We start from the raw sequence: 20,054 nt of genomic DNA, 5'->3' as shown, positions 1-20,054 counted from the left end.
AATTTTAAATCAAATAGATATAATTTTAAACTGCTTGTGATATAAATTTCATTGGCCGCTTTATTTTTACATCACGGAATGTAAAATTATACCAAAACAATTTATTTTTATTCGCTTTTTGAAAAAAGACTAAAATTACATCAAAAGTAGTGGAAAATTACATCTTTTTTTAATTACACTTGTGAAAAAATAGATCACTCGTGTTTTAGATTCCGTATACTTTTAGAAATTTTTTGCTGTGTGTATTCATTTTTCTTTGAACATCAACATACGAGCACGCATTAACAAAAAATACCGGTCGTTCTTACACCCACCACCCGCTTCGTCGACTTCAAGGCTGCTTTAGCCGTACTTTTCAATTTCCTGATCATCTTCTTTCATTTTACTTTAGAAAACTTCAGATTCTGCTGGTTGGATAGCTCTATTATTCGAAGCAAAAGCTATGTTCTAAGACTTTAGTACACATCCGCTAAGCAAATGTTTATTCATACCAAACTAAGCAAATGCTTTGGACTTTTGCTTTGATTGATTTCGAGCTAAGTAAAAGCTACCAAAGCAATTGCTAAACCTTATTCATACCACTAATTCCCTTTTTTGACGTATTACTAGTAACAAGTCCTTTTTACATCAAAACTTCATACAATATTGTTTTTACGTTTCCTTAAACACCTTGTTTCAACCAGTATTATCAGAAAAATTAAATAATCTTAAATGGATCAAATGTTAACGATCTAATTATTTCTTTTGGTTAAAAATTACTGAAGATTAGATTCAAAAGGGCTTATTCTGAGAGTACATGATGTGAAAAATTTCACATTGTTGTGCCGACTCCAGAATCTACTCTAGGCTAGATGTTTCAGCTCAAATGTTCTGTGATCGATTTTTGGAGCTCATTCATACTAACGTTTCTTCCCTGAAAAATTTCCTGGAGTCAGGATAAAGAAATGAAACTTTGAGAGTCACGTCACTCGACTCGCAGAATAACCTCCAAAGCTTCCGTTTAAATCAAAATCATAACCGACCACTGAGGCAACATCACTTCTGCTTATTTCAACCAAAGATTTGAATGCTGCAGGGTGTAAAGTTGACAAACATTATCGGAAAATAAAAAGCTCCTAGAGCTTTCAAAAATTTTAAGGTGCTCGTCACATATTTCGCCTCTAAAAATGCCTGGATGACTTGAGTGATTTTCCAAAACTGGTTCCTCCAGGACTTCGTACCAGCAGTACGACAATTTTCAGCCGAAATGTCTATTTCTCCTAAAGCCGTGTTGTTAGTAGATAATTGCTCAGCACATCATATATGAGTGATGAGCTAAAAAGCGATGATGGTTTGATAACTGTTTTTTTATGCTTCCAAATGTGACTGCAGTGATTCAACCCATGGACCAGAATTTAATTCAGAACTGTAAACTAAAATATCGTCAAAAACTTTTGCCGTATGTCATGGCTAGTGAACCTTCATATAAGAGAAGCGACATCTGATCCCTCTTAAAATGAAATATGTGTCAACATCGCCGAAATCTTGGACAAAAAATTCCCAGCACTGTTTTCTGGCTCAATGTTCAAGCTCTAAAGTGAACGCTCCTTCAATCCAACAAAACAACATTGAACTCGATGCCCGAAGGATCGCGATAAACGGTATGAATGACTTGAATAATAATCAGTTAGCTTTCTAACTAGAAACATGATTCACCAAAGCATTAAAAAAAATTGCACCTAATCATAAATTCATATGACCAGCTAAAAACTTATCTGTCTGAACTATAACAACAATCGCAATACCTTCCTTGGTTGAGTTTTCAATAAGAAAGGTAAAAGCTCTGCGACAAAATGCTCGGATCGATTGGAATCGATTTTGACAGTTCTTTTGCTCGATTGGAATTTTGTGTTTCAGATGTCACTTCTCTTATATACAGGTTCACTAGTCATGGCTTGCGAAATCGATATTGGTCAAAGCTTGAAGAGTATAACATTGAAGGATGATATTTCTGGAGATATGACAGTTAAGCATTTACGGATGAAGAAATTCCGAACATGACGCTGGATGATCAGTAAGCACTTAACGAGTCCCTCGAATCATTGGAGCCATTAAAAATTTCAGATGTACTTAGCACTAGACTCAGAATAAGCGGCATCTACCCTAAATTATTCATGTGAAACTTCAAGAAACATATGTGATGTTTAAGCTGTACGTATGTTGGATAACACAGTTGATTGGACTGGTGCTCAAGATCTCTCGAAAGTTGATGTCATCTTCTTGCGACGTATAGGTAAGAGAGATTGCTTTGAAAAAAGCCCAAACAAATAAAACAAAGCTTTAAGATTACTTGAATATGTTCTGTTATACCATTATATTTAGTTATAATTGTATTCAACAACTTTGATTTAGTTAAAATTGTAATAATAAAAAAACGTGTTTAAAACTTGACTTTTTTGAGTAAAAATCTTGATACGCCCCGATCAATCACCTTCAATATCGATGTAATCATCCATCAGTTTTGTCCCTTCACAATGATTTCAATCCTAAGATGTTCAACGAAAATGAAAAAGGCGATATTCAGTATTTTTGCGTTGAATAAAATTTGATGACAAAATCGGGTGAAAAAATGAGACAAAATCGGGGGTAGACAAAATCGGTGTGTGACAAAATCGGGTTTTCACTGTATTTCTATCACATACTGCTGAAATAGAAACAGTGCTGTAAATAAATACAACGCCCAAAGATCTTGAAAACATTTTTGCATGGTGAAATTTTCAAAATGTCAAAATTTGGGAGAAAGTGATAGAAATTTTGACACTTTTAGCACATTTTGAAAACTTTACCATGCGAAAGCATTTCAATATCTGTGGCCTTCAAGAGTTTTTACAAGACGTGTTGTATTCTCGCATGCTGTGATTAAAAAATAGCAATATTTCTATCACATACGGCTGGAATAGAAACAGTGCTGTAAAAGTGAACTTGCTCTTGAATCTTTGTAGCCTGGACAATATATTCTATATATGTAATACAAATTTTAAAGTAGTTTTGATAACTTTTGCAGCAGTTGTCTGAGAATTCTTAAGATGTTTTATACGACGTAATGAAAGCTCACGCGAGATACCAGCAATGAATGAAATATGAAAATGGGCAACGATTAGGCCGGAACAAATATCACATCTTCTTTTGTATCTCCCTTCGATCGATTTTCCGAAAATGCCGAAGTGAATAATAAATATAACTTAAGGCAGGAAGGAGCAAAACGCGACCCGCGAAACTTTTCTAAAAATGAATTCATTTTTCGAATTTTCTTACGATTTTTGTCAATTATCACGAAATACGAGTGCATATTAAACAAAAAAAAATTATAGTAGCAAATGAGGTCTCTGTTTCGAAAAAGGAATGTTTGCAAGAAATTTCAAATAAATAAAAAAATTGAATTATTCAAAATTGATTATAAAAACTGACTATGATTTAATGATATGTCTATTTTATTTCACTGGCATTGTCCACATTACATTTAAAAAAAGTCTTAAAGTTCTCTTAAAAGTTTCCAAAAAAAATGAACGTCGTTTAATCTTCCTTTTTAATTTTTTTTTCGTCGAAAGTAAAAAATGTATTGAATATTAATACTTGACTAAAGCTGTCCATGAAGCTTGTGAAAAGCTTGTGTCCAACTTGTCCCAATTTATTGAAAATTTTTATTATTTTTTATTATCTCCCCCTTCCCCAACTCCAAGTGATAAAAGAAGGATTTTAAAATTGTTCCGACCTTATAATATTGCAAAACTTAAAAATGATAGCTATGAAAAAATGAACGAAAACTATGCTCATTACTCATTCCATCAGCTTAAAGGAAACAAGATTATTTCCAAGTTTCAATGGTTTTGTTCCTCGTTTGTTTATTTTACGTTATTTTTTTGATAACATAATACTGTTATCATTGCATACACACGCCTAGTGAAGTTTATCGTTTATCGTCCAAGTATAATATACGTTTGTATATTGATAATTGCGTATAACTGGTCTCTCATCTGGCTGATAAAATGAACATGATAATAAGAAACATCATATTATAACTACTTTTGTTCTGAACGATGAAGATAGCCCTGTCTGACCTAAACTCGAGTAGAGAACAAAAAAGTTGATGAATTGCTATTTTTGTATCAACACTCCGTAAAAGTTTTAACTCACTCATCGTCATTCGAAAGGCTTTGAAAGCGGACACCAATGAGGTGAATAATGGTTGAAATAAGTTTCTCTTTCAAAACCTAAGCACATATGAATGTTTGTTTTTGCCCTACCGAATTACCGAATCCACTATGTCAATTTTTCCTATCTGTTGTGGAACCATGAATATCACTGCATAAATATTATTTGTTTTTTAACTGGCGCATTTACTCTCGTTGGGTGCTTTTCTATATGAGTTGGAATTTAAAAAAAAAACAACAACCACTTGACTGTGATCCTACCGATACAAAACAACACAGAATCAAGGGATGAGAGCTCATTGTTACGCATCACCATAGCGTGTAATTGATCTTAATTGTTTTGTGCGACCGGATGAGATCGATAAGAATAGAATCATTATAATTTCATAATAAATATTAAATATTTTAAACTTATTAGGGTGCTAGGTGCTAGTTTTTATGCGGCAATGGCAGTAAAATTATGAGATCGAAAAAGTTTTTCCTCATAATTTGCTGCAATTTTTTTACACCAATATGTAAAAACATATCCATATGTACTGTACATATTTATGCACCTATTAATAATTTATTTTTCCCATACGATCAACCAGTTTTCCAGCGATACGGAAATCGGCTGCAACGGGCAAGTTCAAGGCTTTTCATCGGCGTCCGTTACTGAGCTTGTCCCACGATCACAGTCATTTAGATTACATACTAAGTACTTTACACTCTAAGTACTGCATCTACCTGAAGCTGATTAGTTGCAATAAAGACCGGTTTAGGTAATAGATTCTGGCTCTATCGTTAGAAGATTGGCAATCTAGTACCTAACTCCTACCAGTGTTTGATGTGATGTTTGGGTCAATGGAGTAATGTTTCATGCCGGTATAGAGATATTAAGCCTACAAGTTGTGACATGTACTACCTACACGACGCGGCGCGAGGGGAAATAGTTTCATTCCGTTGTAGTGAGAGTCAGTGATACTTCCGCGTTTGGAGGCTGGATGGATGTTAGTAGGTAATGATGACGAATGAATCTTATTTTGTCACACCATTTAGAATGGGGGGAGGAATCAACTATTTGTTCTAAGTTGATAGACATAGGAATGAGAACCCTTACACAATAACCCTCATCTGAAATAGAGTGTTTCATTAAATAGGAGTAAGAAGTTATATTTTTCGGTTTGTTACATAGGTAATAGACTAATAGTTTTCCACGAGCTTTGCCTTATTTGCTGTCATTGTGTTCGTTTATTAATTCAGAAGTCCTCCAGTTTTGCCCGAGGTTTGACGGTCGGAAAATCGCTCAAGAAAAGCAATCAGGAATGGTTTCTAGCTAGAATGATGCTACCTCCGAGTGCTGTGATACGCACGTGGTAAAAGTACCCATTGAATATATGTCGAAAATCAACACTAACTTGATACAAGAAGATATACCATGCCCCACCGGAGGCTACCGTTGCTATTCGTCACGTGGCTAACCGACGGTGATCGACATACTTGGTGATACATTTTGAACGTCGCTCCCTCAATCATTCCCGAACGTCTATCCTCGCATCATTGTTGATAATGCTCGTTATTGATAGACGATCATTAATGTTTAAAAAGGAAAAATCTGAATAAATACCAGGACCACATGTTCAAAAAAGCTGTAGCACATGCTGGACAGTTCATTGCGGTTACCTAGTCATGATTTTGTCCTTCTAGGCAAAACGAAAAATAAAAAATCATCTGATAGCCTACATAGATCGCTCAGAACTGATACATATCAGTTATGATCCTAAAGGTTGAAAGTCGTTAGGGGAAGGAAATCAGCATCGAGACGTTCGTTGCTGATAGTCTGCGTCCTTTTTTACCTCATCATGTATCGCAAAAGTGTTTCAAATACAGAAGCGTCGTTGTCATGCATGATTGTTTGTATGATTTGGTTGAAGAAGGAAAATTTGACTGCTTTGATTTTTTTGCTCTGAATGTAGTCAAGCATGGCTCAGTGAAAATGATTGATTTTCGGAAGCATGGTTTGACCCTCTAGCAGGCGGTTGCAACCCTTTGAAGTTGTCGGTGTTGAGGGTAAGCATAAAGGTTTTTGCTTGTATATTGAGAAAAAGTTTGCCCCGGTGCCTTTGAAAAAAAGCGAAAACGCTATGAGTAGATTCGGGCTCATCTTGATTTTTCCTAAACCCCGGGGCATAAATACTCCTTTTTGGTTCAATACTCATCTATTATATTCTAGGTTTTTATGGGAAAATTGATAATTTTTGTTCTGATAAATCAACATCATTTTTGTTTCTTCTGTGCAACCGAGCCTGTTAATGATCTTTATGCCAATTTATAAAGTTATTATTAAGTTTTATTAGTGACACTTTACCATCTTCGTGGCATTCGTGTCAAAGAAATTTATAAAGTCATTAGAGGAAATTTTTCGTCGAACAAGTTTGTGGAAGATAGTAACTTCGTATCTTACTAGGCAAAAATAGTTATTAGCTGATGAATAGGGGTACCTACAGTACCGTTCATAATTGTATAGAAATTGGAAGCCCGCACACTGTCACTTCGACTTAGAACTTCCATAACTTTTTACTCTGATGATATTTTTTGATCAAGTACGTTAGATATAGATCAACTATCACACTATTAAAGGGTGATACGGTCAAAATTTGGTCAATATCAACTTGACGTATTTCTTTCAATTTTGCATTTAATAAACCTGAACACCCCTCATTTTGAAGGTGTGTGTGTGTAGAATGTTGCTTTTATTTTGATTTTAGAATTCACTCTTCAGTTGTCAAAATGCCGTCCAAGGAATTTTGCTCGCGCATCGCGAAAATCCGAGCTACTCGCACGCAAAGCTGGCAAAATTGCTAAAAGTTGCCAAATCAACCGTTACAAATGTGATTGAAGTGTTTGAGGAACGTTTGTCGACAGCCAGGAAGTCTGGATCGGGGGGAAATCGAAAACCGGAAGCCGCTGAGACGAATAAGCTGAGTGTATCGTCTACAACCGTGCATCGAGTTAAAAAACGAGCCGGACTATCGACTTACAAGAAGGTAGTGACTCCAAATCGCGATGATAAACAAAATACGACGGCCAAAGCGCGATCCCGGAGGCTGTACACGACGATGCTGACGAAGTTTGACTGCGTGGTAATGGACAATGAAACCTACGTCAAAGCCGACTAAAAGCAGCTTCCGGGACAGGAATTTTATACGGCAAAAGGAAGAGGAAACGTAGCAGACATTTTAAAGCACATGAAACTGTCAAAGTTCGCGAAGAAATATCTGGTTTGACAAGCCATCTGTTCCTGTGACTTGAAAAGCAGCATTTTCATAGCTTCCGGGACTGTCAACCAAGAAATTTACATGAAAGAGTATTTGAATAAACGTCTGCTGCCTTTTCTGAAGAAACACGGTTGTTCCGTCTCACGACATAACTTGACGAACATAATTCCTAAAATTCACTCGGTTCATAGCAACCGTTCTCCAATTTCTTGGTCACCCCACGTTCGCCAGATCACGCTCCACTTGGTTTAACCACCTCGCTCGTTGCGCCCCCGCTCGTCTTGTTCCTACCGGATTCGTAGCGAACACCTGTTTTGCAGGACAGTCGTCCGGCATTCTCGCAACATGTCCCGCCCAGCGTATCCGGCCAGCCTTAACCACCTTCTGGATACTGGGTTCACCGTAGATTCGCGCGAGCTCGTGGTTCATCCTTCGCCGTCGCCGTCGGTTCTCCTGTACGTCGCCAAAGATGGTTCTTAACACTCGTCGCTCGAATACTCCGAGTGTACGCAGGCCCTCCTCGAGCAATATCCATGTCTCGTGCCCGTAGAGAACAACCGGTCTAATGAGCGTCATATACAGGTTACACTTCGTGCGAGGGCTAAGTCTTCTCGACCGCAGTTGCTTGTGGAGTCCATAGTAGGCACGAATTCCGCTGATAATTCGCCTCCGGATCTCACGGCTGGTGTCATTGTCTGCGGTCACCAGTGAGCCGAGATAGACAAAGTCTTCGACTATCTCCAGCTCGTCGCCGTCGATCGTGACCTTGTTATTACTGGACAAGCGGGTTCGGTCGGTCTTGGATCCGCAGGCCAGCATGTACTTCGTCTTGGACGTATTAATCATCAACCCAATCCTTCCTGCTTCGCGTTTCAGTTTGCGGTAGATCTCCTCCACCGCCGCAGATGATCTGCCGACTATATCAATGTCATCGGCAAAGCAGATAAGTTGACTGGATCTGTTGAAAATCGTGCCCCGCATTTCGCCCACCGCTCGTCGAATAACACCTTCTAGCGTCACGTTGAACATCATGCAGGATAAACCATCACCTTGTCGAAGCCCCCTGCGCGATTCGAATGAACTCGACAATTCACCCGAGATCCGCACACAGCACTGCGTTCCATCGATCGTCGCCTTGATCAGTCTGATCAGCTTCCCGGAAAAGCCGTTCTCGTCCATGATTTTCCATAGTTCGTTACGGTCGATCGTGTCGTATGCGGCTTTGAAGTCGATGAATAGATGGTGCGTAGGGACTTGGTGTTCCCGGCATTTTTGGAGGATTTGCCGTAATGTGAATATCTGGTCCGTCGTTGACCGTCCCTCCATGAACCCGGCCTGATGACTTCCCACGAATCTGTTTGCTTGTGGCGTTAGACGGCGGAGTAGGATTCGGGACAACACTTTGTAGGCGGCATTGAGGACAGTGATCGCTCGGTAGTTCTCACAGTCCAATTTGTCGCCCTTCTTGTAGATAGGGCATATTACTCCCTCCTTCCACTCCTCCGGTAGCTGTTCTATGTCCCAGATCCGGACTATCAACCGGTGTAGGCAATCGGCCAACCTGTCCGGGCCCATTTTGATGAGTTCAGCTGCGATGCCATCCTTCCCAGCCGACTTGTTTCTATTCAGCTGGCGAATGGCTTCCTTAACTTCACTCATCGTTGGGAGTGGCTCCTCTTCGTCGTTGGCTACGCCGGCGATGTACCTTCCCCACCGTCTTGATCTCCTGCATGTGCGCCGTTCAGGTGTTCATCGAAGTGCTGCTTCCACCTTTTGATCACCTCACGATTGTCCGTCAGGATACCCCCGCCCTTATCCCGGCACATTTCGGCTTGCGGCACGAAGCCTTTGCGGGATGCGTTGAGTTTCTGATAGAACTTTCGTGTTTCTTGGGAACGATGCAGCTGCTACAGCTCCTCGAGCTCCTCCTCCTCAAGGCGGCGCTTTTTCTCCTGGAAAAGTCGGACTCGTTGCCTCTTCTACTGTCGGTGATTTTCCACATTTCGACGGGTGCCTCTTTGCACTACTGCCGACCGCGCGGCATTCTCTTCGTCCATCACCCTCCTACACTCCTCGTCGAACCAGTCGTACCGTCGAGATCGCTCCATCTGTGATTGAGTTTGGTACGGTGATCTCCAGGTGTACTTGTGTGGGAGGCGGTGCTGAAAAAAGGTACTACGTACGGCCATTCGTTTGGAGGCGGCGAAATCAATAAGTCTGAGGCCGTTTTCGTTGGTCAGCTGGTGTGCACTCAACCTTCCAATTGTCGGTTTGAATTCCTCCTCCTGGCCGACCTGAGCATTGAAATCCCCGATGACGATCTTGATATCATGTTTTGGGCAACGGTCGTATTCTCGCTCCAGCTGCGCGTAGAATTCGTCTTTGTTGTCACCGGTGCTTCCGAGGTGAGGGATGTGCACGTTGATGATGCTGATGTTGAAGAACCGGCCCTTAATTCTCAACCGGCACATTCGTGAGTTGATCGGCCACCACCCGATCACGCGCTTTTGCATCTTCCCCATCACTATAAAAGCTGTTCCAAGCTCGTGTGTGTTGCCGCAGCTCTGGTAGATGGCACGACCATCTGGGTACGTTCGTACCGTGGAGCCCTTCCAGCATACCTCCTGCAGCGCTACGATGTCGAATTTGCGGCTCTTCAATTCGTTGGAGAGCACGTGGGTACTGCCCACAAAATTTAGAGATCGGCAGTTCCATGTTCCAAGTTTCCAATCGCTAGTCCGCGCGGGTCTTTGCTGATTTCCATCCGAAATTTGTTGTTCGTTGTTCGTTGCTTATGTTTTTTGTAGTCACAGGCTCGCAAGGCCCGCAGCTAACCCCACTGTCTCGCAGGAGGACCATCGTGATGTTGCTGTTTTGGGTCCCGAACACCACCAGGACGTTGTTGCACTCCGCACGCCGCCCCTGACATGGAGAACAGACGCGTACGAAGCCCCCTGACTCAGTCTGCATGCGACCAAAGCATCCACCGGGGTTGGGTACCCGATCTCCGCTAAGGTTGCTCGCACCCCAGCTAGCACCACGGGGAGGTAGAGATTCGGAGTTTCAGACAAGAGGTGATATGACCACTACCCGAAGGTTGGTGTATGGGGTCTCGAGTTGCACATTGTCTACCGTTCACTAGCCGTCAAGCGGAACCTAAAGAAGACCAAAAAAACTGCTAAGGACGAGCAGCAGCTCAATGCAAACTGCCTTTCTGCGGCGAAGAAGGTGGACAAGGTGGCTGTACAAAATCTGATGGCAGGGGTTAAGCGTAAGGCCCGGCAATTCGGATTTGGAAAAAGCGGAAGCCTAACTAAATAATTTCCCTGAATTTTAACTAATTAAACTTGAAAAAAAAAATTTAATTTGATTTTTCAAATAAACGATTTCACCGATTTACACGCGTTTTCCCTTGACCAAATTTTGACCGTATCACCCTTTATATCACAAAATTTGAGCTTTCTGGAGTTTGTGTGGCCTGAGATATAGCAATTCTATGAAAATCGGATTTTTGGACTTTTTCCATTCGAACTGCAATATCTCAGAAACAATTCCACATTTTTTATTGAAATTTTGAAGAGTGATTGTCAAGGATGGAAAAAGTCATTCACCAGCATGAACGGTAATGATTCTCAATCGCCGCTTCTTTTTCGATGGTAGCATCGGCGATGCGAATGTGACCAGTCGAGCGCTGATTGGTCGGATTGGAAATCCCGAATGAGTGAACTTTATCAAGCTTCGTGTGAACGAACCGAACACGACACATTCACCACAGTAAATTGGATCGCTTTTTATTTTCACCACGACGTTCATTGGGCGAATTGATTCGCAAATGATTGACAAACACAATCACCAAACGATTGCAATTGCGATTGTATTGACGAATGTTTTGCAATGGAATTTTCCGGTAAAGAATTAAGACATCGGGTGTTTATTTTTGGGCTAAATTTGTGCGTTACGGCTACCGCGCTCGTCAACGTTGTGTTTTTTTATGATGTTATTATAACTTGTGTTAAGCCTAGTCCACCCCCGGCAACTCGAAAAGAGTACATTTACTCTTTTTCGATCGAGAAATAAGTGTATTCTACTTTTTGTGAAATTTTACCAAATGTACTCTTTTTTTGTTGAAAGACATTTGATCTGAAAAACCAAGGCATTTCTTCCATTTGAAGTTGTTTCGCATCTTAGCAAAAACTATGAAAGGAATACAGCTTACAACAAATTACTTTAAAATTTTGGTCTAAAAAACATGCATTTTAGTCCTTGTAAACAGTGAGCCCGATAAGCGCCTTTGAGTATGCAAATAGAAAATAATATGAACAAATTTCAGGTATTGTACAAGAATATTTTAATTAATAATTTTCATGAAAGTCGCATAACCTTCAAGACATTAACAGTTGAATGTTAATATACAGTTGAATCCCGCTCATCAAAGTTCCGGTTATCCGATCCTTCGCTTTATTCTAGCCACAATTTTTGTCCAAAATCCATGTAAAAATGTTTTTTTTTATTGCAATATATTGTTAAGCTATTAAATGGACATCTCTGGCAAATTTAAAATCTAAACTTGCCAGAAACGTCGATAAAATAGAAAAACATAATCCATGTGAGATCCGAGCTATGCGCCTGGATGATATGCAATACCAGAGCGCGGTTGTCGTAACACACAAATTTAGCCGCAAAATAAACATCCGATGGCTTAATCCTTTACCGGGAAATTCCTTTGCGAAACATTCGCCAATACAATCGCGATTGCAATCGTTTGGTGATTGTGTTTGCGAATCAGTTCGAATGTCCGTGGTGAAAATAAAAAGCGATCCAGTTTACTGCGGTGAATGTATTGTGGTTCGGTTCGTTTACCCGAAGCTTGTCAAAGTTCATTCGTTCGGGATTGCAATCGTAAGCGTTCAGTTTGGTGTGTGAACTTTTTCCATTCCCGATTGCTTTGATTGGCAGTTAGAACTGAACGAATTCACCACCGATGGCAAATTGATCGTGCTTCGATGCGATTTTTTCCATGCTTGGTGATTGTTAAAATATAAAACTAGCATGTCTGAAGTTTTTGGATAGTTCTATCGATGGGATCAAAAGTCACGTGAGGTACAATATTTCAGGCATGAACCTAGAAATGCAATTTCTATAGAATTTTGGAGGAGGAAGGGCGAGAACGAAAAGATGATATTAATAAGTGGTGTGGCACAAACAATTTTTTTAACGGAGGAAGCGGTTTATGTTCTGCTTGCAGATCGATACCAGTTGCGCTTTGAATCGCGAGGGCGTTGAAGACTGTTTCAGGGTCTCTGACAGGTTGTTGTAGAGTTTACTGGCAAAGTAGCTAGGTTTCCGTTTCCCCTATTCCGTCCTTACTCGGGATAGGCGGAGATTCTCTGCTTGTCAGGAGTTTGTGGGTAAATATTAGAGTTTCGAACTCCTGGGCACCAGGAATTCAGTATAGGAAGTACTGAATTATTCATGCCATATAACAACTCAGAAGGATATAAATAAGGCAGCTTGAAGACAGTCTTAAGGACACGGTTTTGCATGGTTTGCAGTTCCCTAAGGCGGCTTTTATATGCTTTGTTGTAACCTCGAGTGAAACAGCGCAAAATAGACGTTTTTCAACCAGTGAGTAGGAATAAACGCTTATATTTTCCATATTGCACCACAGACCGGAGCGACTGTTCGTTTCAGTTGCTCTACATATTTGGGCTGACCAGCATAGGGTATCGTCCAGAATTAATCACAGATATTTGAACTGGCGCACTCGTTCAATAATCGTATTGCCTATACGGATTAAAGGCAGCTGTGGTATGGAGCGACGACCGGAGTTAAACAACATGTCCGAAGTTTTTGATAGGTTCAGCGAAAGCAGGTTGCAGTCGAAATATTGCTGAAGAACTTGCAGGTCGTTACCAATCTATTCCACTATCTGGTGGGGTTGGAGTGACTATATGAGATTATGGTATCATCGACCAAGAGCCGAACTTTGCCATGTTGGTGGTTGCAGAAATTTATTAGACTATTTTAAATTTGATTTAAAAATCGGTGTAACATTGATCAGTCTCTATTTTGACTGTTCAAACGAGTTTTCTTGATCCTAAGGATACAAAACACCTTCATAATATTTACAAATGCTTGATAAACTAAGGCAGTTCGTGTGTTAAGGCCGAAAAACAATTAAAATCTTAAGATGGACAATGAGGCTTCATATATAGAGGGGCTAAATTTTTAAACAACTTACAAAATTTTAATTACAAAAAAATAAAATTTTGCCTTATTTAAATCCTCTAGGCCCTCGCACTATTTCCCTTTAATTTTTTCCTTCAAATTTAACCATTTGATAGGGTGTCTAGTAGACTGCCCCAAATGACCCGACTTTTGAAAAAGTTATACGCTGCAGGCTAAAATTAATCCTGGGCCTAGTACAAGATCTCATGCCAAATTTGGGCGAGATCGGACCACGAGAAGGGGTCGCTCAACGAGCCTGAAGTTTGTATGGAATTTTGAGACATTTTGTTTGAGAGGAACATGAAAAACCAGTATTTCGTCAATTACTTTTGTCTCCTTCGACCGATTTCTTTCAAAAACAGGTTTTAACAGGTCTTAACAGTTATTAAGCTTTAAAAATTGGCTAACTTTTTTAAGGGGAATATTCATTAGGGGAGAATGAGGATACTTGATCCCTGGAGATACTTGATTCCTTAGCTATATCTCGAAACTGGAATGTCTTACAAAGATCAAATGTTCTAGAAAAATGTGCCAAAATGAGCAAAATAGCAATGCTTGACATTTAAAAAAATTTAACAAAATAATTGTTTGAGTAATTGAACTTTGTTTGAAAAATTTCACAAAATGTAACTTGAAGATCTTTTTTCATCACTTTAAAATGTTCCTTACATGGGAAAATTATGAAAAAAATATTTGTTCCAATGTATCAATCGTTCGAGCGTAAAATGAACTTCATAATGCCATATTTTCAAAGCAATGGAAAATTCTCAACTTTTTTTCAGAAAAAGTTTTCTAAAATGTTGATTATGAGTACAATTGATCCCCTAGAGTTGGGTAGAATTGATCCCCCATCCAAATGGCATATTCTTCTTCTGAATTGATCGTTATGATTGCTGATTACGAAATTACTAATATTTTTATCCAAAAACTAATATTTATCAAACAATTGTCTGAAGAAAAGAGCAAAAAAAATTAATTTTCTCTTAATTATAAAAAATAGCGCCTTTAAGTATGCAATGTTATTAGCGTTGAGACAAAGTTATAGAATTTTCTTCTAATGTCTGCTATAAATTGTGAAATGAGAACAAACATGACCAAAATAGTCAATTAACATTCTATCTTGGGGTTTTGTTTGATTTTTATACAAGGATTAGGGCTTCCTGAATAAATGATCAAGTCTCCTTCAATAGGGGATCATGTCTCCCCTAACTTCAGAAAAATCGCAATTTTTTTACTCCCACGAAAATGCTTCTAGTTCATCGACGGGTTCAAGTATCTTTCTAATTTTTGAAGCATAGAAACTTGAAGTTACAAGCTGTCAGAAAATGTCAAAGACGGCGAGTTGCTAAATTTTTCCAAAAAGATATGGTGAAAATAAGAAAAGGGGATCAAGTATCCCCACTCTCCCCTACTGTTTTAATGAGGCGACTAATAAAATGTCCGACCAGAACACTCAATGTGAAATGCATGCCGTTTCGTCAAATAATGACCGATTTTAACCATTGTTGTTGCGCTCGATTACAATTTTTAAATGTTTTTTTAAATTCCTTTTTGAGTTTGTATGATATTCACTTGATAGTCCGGAAAGAAGTAAGGGCGGAAAAATGCTTGACAATTTAAAATAAATTGCATAACCACAGGGGCTTTGGAACATGACTGAACAATTTGTGATGCCAATATAAAGATAAATTTTCGAAAAACAGGTCCATTTACAGTCTCGTCACGTTTCACTATAATTTTAGCTGTAGTTAAAACAAAGTACATCATTTTGTTTAGAGTGTTTTTTATTACAAAAAATAATAAAGTTGACACGTGAAGTTATTTCCTAGTAGGTTTTAAACTAAAAAAAATATATTTTAAAATCTTTTTTATATTCATAGAGTAGAGGATGGTATTCATCACTGGTAATGATTCGGGGTGGTCGAACATATTGACGCCTCATTAACAGTAATTAATAGGTACCACCGTAAAAAAGCCCATTTTTGAAGCCTTATAATTTTTCATCTTAACTTTTATCGAAATAAAGTCATTTTTCACAATTTAGGCTTTAAGAAAAACCGTTTTTCAAAGAAATCGGGCGACAGGAACCAAAGTTATTGATGAAAACTATTTTTTTTATTGCCATCACAAATTGTTCAGTCATGTTCCAAATCCCCTGTGGTTATGCAATTTATTTTAAATTGTCAAGCATTTTTTCGCCCATACTTCTTTCCGAACTATCAAGTGAATATCATCCAAACTCAAATAGGTATTTGAAAAACATTAAAAAATTGTAATCGAGCGCAACAACAATGGTTAAAATCGGTCATTATTTGACGAAACGGCATGCATTTCACATTGAGTGTTCTGGTCGGACATTTTATTAGTCGCCTCATTAAAACAGTGATGAATATTCCCCTTAAAAAAGTTAGCCAATTTTTAAAGCTTAATAACTTTTTTATCTTAACTTTAAATGAAATGCAACTTTGGAATGAAATATTTGTCATAATTTAGACTTTAAGAAAACCTGTTTTTGAAAGAAATCGATCGAAGGGGACAAAAGTTATTGACGAAATACTGGTTTTCCATATTCCTCTCGAACAAAATGTCTCAAAATCCCATACAAACTTCAGGCTCGTTGAGCGACCCCTTCCCGTGGTCCGATCTCGCCCAAATTTGGCATGAGATCTTGTACTAGGCCCAGGATCAAATTTAGCCTACAGTGTATAATATTTCACAGCTTTTAAATTTCCTATACAAATTTGGGGCAGTCTTGTGTCTAGCCTTTTGTTCTAGACTGGCTTACTCTTGGAAAATGTCTCTATTTTTTAATTATCATAAATTTACCTCAAACTACAACAAAAACTACACCAAATCTATACATTTACTTAGGGCAGAAGTTGATCCCTCATATAAATCAACCTGCTGCGTCTAAACACTTTGATTTCATCAGTAACTTGTAAGCCTTCGAAAAATTGATATTTCAAGATTTTGAAATTACATTTTTACTCACATTTAAAATTTTCAAAAACAAATCAAGTTTTTCCCAATTTGAAACTCAATTTATAGATTTTCAAACGTAGAAGGCAGTACATTGTTTTGCATCACGCGTTTGTTAATTTCAAAATTTCAACATTATTTTTTAAGATTTCAGCTAGTAGATTTTTTGTAGATCTTTTACCCCTAAATGTATGCAGCACCCTTATGCGTTTTGTTTAAAAACATGTTTGACAGGAAAAGTATAAAATTTAATTCGAACAAATCTCTAAATTACTGCAATTAGTGCTTTATGCGTTATATGGCATCATAAATATATAAAAACAATAAATTTTCAATCGTTTTCATTTGTTTTTTTTTTCTATAAAAAAACAAAGTTTTTTGCAATTTATTCATTTCCCTTAGTAGGGTAAAAATCGCATGTTTTTGTAAATTTAAAAATAACTGGTGAAACCAATAATTTTTCTGACTACGTAAATTCGAACTCTCATCAACCTTAAAACTTTTGATGTACAAGTGATATGATTATCTGTGAACATTAAGTTTTTAGAAGTGTTGCATGTTTCCTAGTTGACGGTACTGATTATGGTTTTGTCTGCCCTCTGTATTTCAGCCGCAAAATCACATTTCAGTCGAATCATAGCTGAAGGGTCGTCCAAACCTTGCGATGTCGGTAGTCCAGCAGATTTGGAATTCCAACTTCCAGCCTGGTTCGATGAGGAGAAATTCAAAAGGTAATTATCCAAATTGCTACCGACACTAATTTTTGAAACGAAAATATAACTGGTTTCAATCGTTCATTCAGAGGTCAGAAATATTTTCGCGATAATCGTTTCGGAATGATGCTTTCTAACATGTGTGGGCTGATCTCGCTCCTGTCGGATCCCAAAGGGCTTAACCTGCTGCACAACACCGGCAAATCGAGCACACCGGAAACGGCACGCAAGCGATACATCTCGACGACCCTGCACATGCTGTCGTGGTACGAGATCGATCTGACACCTGGCTCGAAGTAAGTTTGATGTTGTGAGGAGATCTTTGAAAGACAATCACTAAGTAACTTTTTTTTATTTTAGATCGTGGTTGTCGTTGCAGCGTGTCCGCAAAATGCACCTGAGTGCATCCAATAGCTCCAGCAAAACTGAAGTAGGGTGCATCAATCAAATGGAGGTATCCTTCACGACATTTGGTTTCATGGGTTACGCGCTCATTCGACCCCACCTGTTGGGGATTCGTTCCGATAATGACGCCGACCGAGAGGCTTTCGTCCACTTTTGGGCCGTGATGGGATCCATGCTGGGTGTCGAGGATCAGTACAATATGTGCCTGCCCGACTTGGCCGTTGTAGAAATGATTTGCCGCATATTCCTACGGTACGTTTTCCTGCCGTTGATCCAGTTTGAATCTCCCTTGTTCAAACAAATGGTAAATGCTATCATGGACGGATTGTCGGAGTTCAATCCTGTAATGTCGTACGGGAGTATGTTATGTTTCATGAGGCGCGTAGCAGGAGTTCCCGGGTATCAGTACAACGTTGACTTGGAAAAGGAAATTATTTGCCGTCCTATATTCAGTGCCAATGAGCTGAGTGAGATGAGGAAGTCGTTTGTACATAACGCTTACTACGAATGGATGGATAACATTCTCGTGGATGGTCGAATCAATTTGTACGAAGTACGGCCAATAGCTGAGAGCTGCAGTGTTGATGCACAATCTTTGGATGGGGGTAGTGTCACTGGATCTTACAGAGCCATTTCTGAAAACGAAACCAACAAACTGAGAGACATTGCATCTTCTTTGCTGGGGTTAAAAAATACGGAAGAGTTGGTGAAAATAACAATTACAGAAGGCGACTGGTCAAGCCATTTGAATGATTCCAAAATCAACCTATTGAGTGGGAAGGATTTAAGGCTGTTCAAAGTTAACTGCAGATTGATCGAAATGAACAAATCATGGATCGGAAACTACATAAACGAGACCATGTTAAGTCTCATGCTGTACCGTATGCGAAAAGCTCTCGAAAAGTAGATTGAAGATTTAGTTTACAGAAATTCCGTTTTCTCTCGTCAACAATTTGAACCAAATAAAACATAGATGAAGAAGTTACTGTGGACATCGATAAGAAATAACCTGGATTACTCTCCGGACATGTTTTGACTTCGTGTTGGCAACATCATGTTGCTCACTTGAACGAACCATGCACAATTCTTTTTTCAATTGTGAGAGACTATTAGGCAAATACCAATATAATATTGAGTGAATCCGTGTATCCATTCTATATGTTCTTAACAAACGATCGCACCACATCCGTAAAAGATTTTAGTTATTACTTAGTGATGTTCTAATATTCAGTAGTACAAACACACCATCATGACATTTTATGGGAGTTTTCTCACCAGAGAAGAAAACCCAAATAAAACTTAAATATCTTAAGACGCAGAGGATAACAAATCTTCTATCAAGCACATAACCGTGCGAGCCACAACAATGTGATATCTATCAGCTGTGACAATGTGAACTGTGAATGCAATAAGAAATGAATAGCAATAAAACATGCATGGTTTGGTAAATAAAGTATAGTAGATTTAAAATTACTTTTATCTGAAGGGGAGCAGAAGCGGACCATTAAACCTTAGACATGAGATCTGAGACTTGAACCATGAAACCTAAGACATGAGATACGAGATATGAGACATCAAACCTGAGCCATGGGCCATCAGACATAACACACGAGACAAGTTACGTGAGTGGTCTTACACACATGGCCGTAGGAACGGGGGGGGGTTTTGGGGGTTAAACCCCCCCCATTGCTAGTGAAAAAAAAAATTCTTATCAATTTGCATTACTATTACCGCGTCATACATTATTGACCACTTAGAATCACTCAAAATTTTCAGATCATGTCATACATGTTAACAATGAGCTTTACATAGGCGATGAAATCGCTGACGAGTTTTGGTGATGGTTGGTTGGTGTCAGCGAGATGCCGATAGAATTTCACCAGACTTTCGACAGTACAGTCTTTTAATAAGGAGTGAAAAGGAAGCTATTCACCTCCTTCGCCCATCCTGTTCGTTTTGGTCGAACTTTGGTTTGTTGTGGTGTGCGTAATCAAAGTGGTTAAAAACTGTCAGGACCGTCAGGACCTGCAAGCTTTACGTACTTAACTGAACGAACAAGTAAGTGTGTGTGAGATCCTACTGAAACTTCCACAATTTCTCTCTCCCAATAATCGCCATTCAGTGTTTGAGTTTCCTGTTGATTTGAAGTTGTTGTTTTTATTCATTAATAAGTGTTCTAAAAATATTCGAAAATGGCTAAAAGAGTGAACTCATTATTGAACTACTTTCCGAAGCAGAGGCGGTTAACTGAGGTTGACGATACTACGGTAAGTTTTGAGAAA

At 38.8% G+C, this 20,054-nt stretch overlaps 1 protein-coding gene across 1 annotated transcript in view; it reads left to right on the top strand.

Moving 5' to 3' along the window:
• LOC129758669 (uncharacterized) overlaps positions 1-19,405 on the top strand; it is a 31,454-nt gene extending 12,049 nt beyond the window's left edge. Inside the window, exons 2-4 of the mRNA XM_055756247.1 lie at positions 17,265-17,385; positions 17,457-17,663; positions 17,728-19,405. Coding sequence (XP_055612222.1) covers positions 17,265-17,385; positions 17,457-17,663; positions 17,728-18,679 — 1,280 coding nt within the window. The 3' untranslated portion in view covers positions 18,680-19,405. The remainder of the gene's footprint in view (positions 1-17,264; positions 17,386-17,456; positions 17,664-17,727) is intronic.
• The last annotated feature ends 649 nt before the right edge of the window (positions 19,406-20,054 follow it).

The sequence above is a fragment of the Uranotaenia lowii genome, chromosome 3, assembly GCF_029784155.1.
Source record: "Uranotaenia lowii strain MFRU-FL chromosome 3, ASM2978415v1, whole genome shotgun sequence".
Classification (NCBI taxonomy): Eukaryota; Metazoa; Arthropoda; class Insecta; order Diptera; family Culicidae; genus Uranotaenia; species Uranotaenia lowii.
Note: the sequence above shows the minus strand (reverse complement) of the source record. Positions and strands in the feature narration are given on the sequence as shown.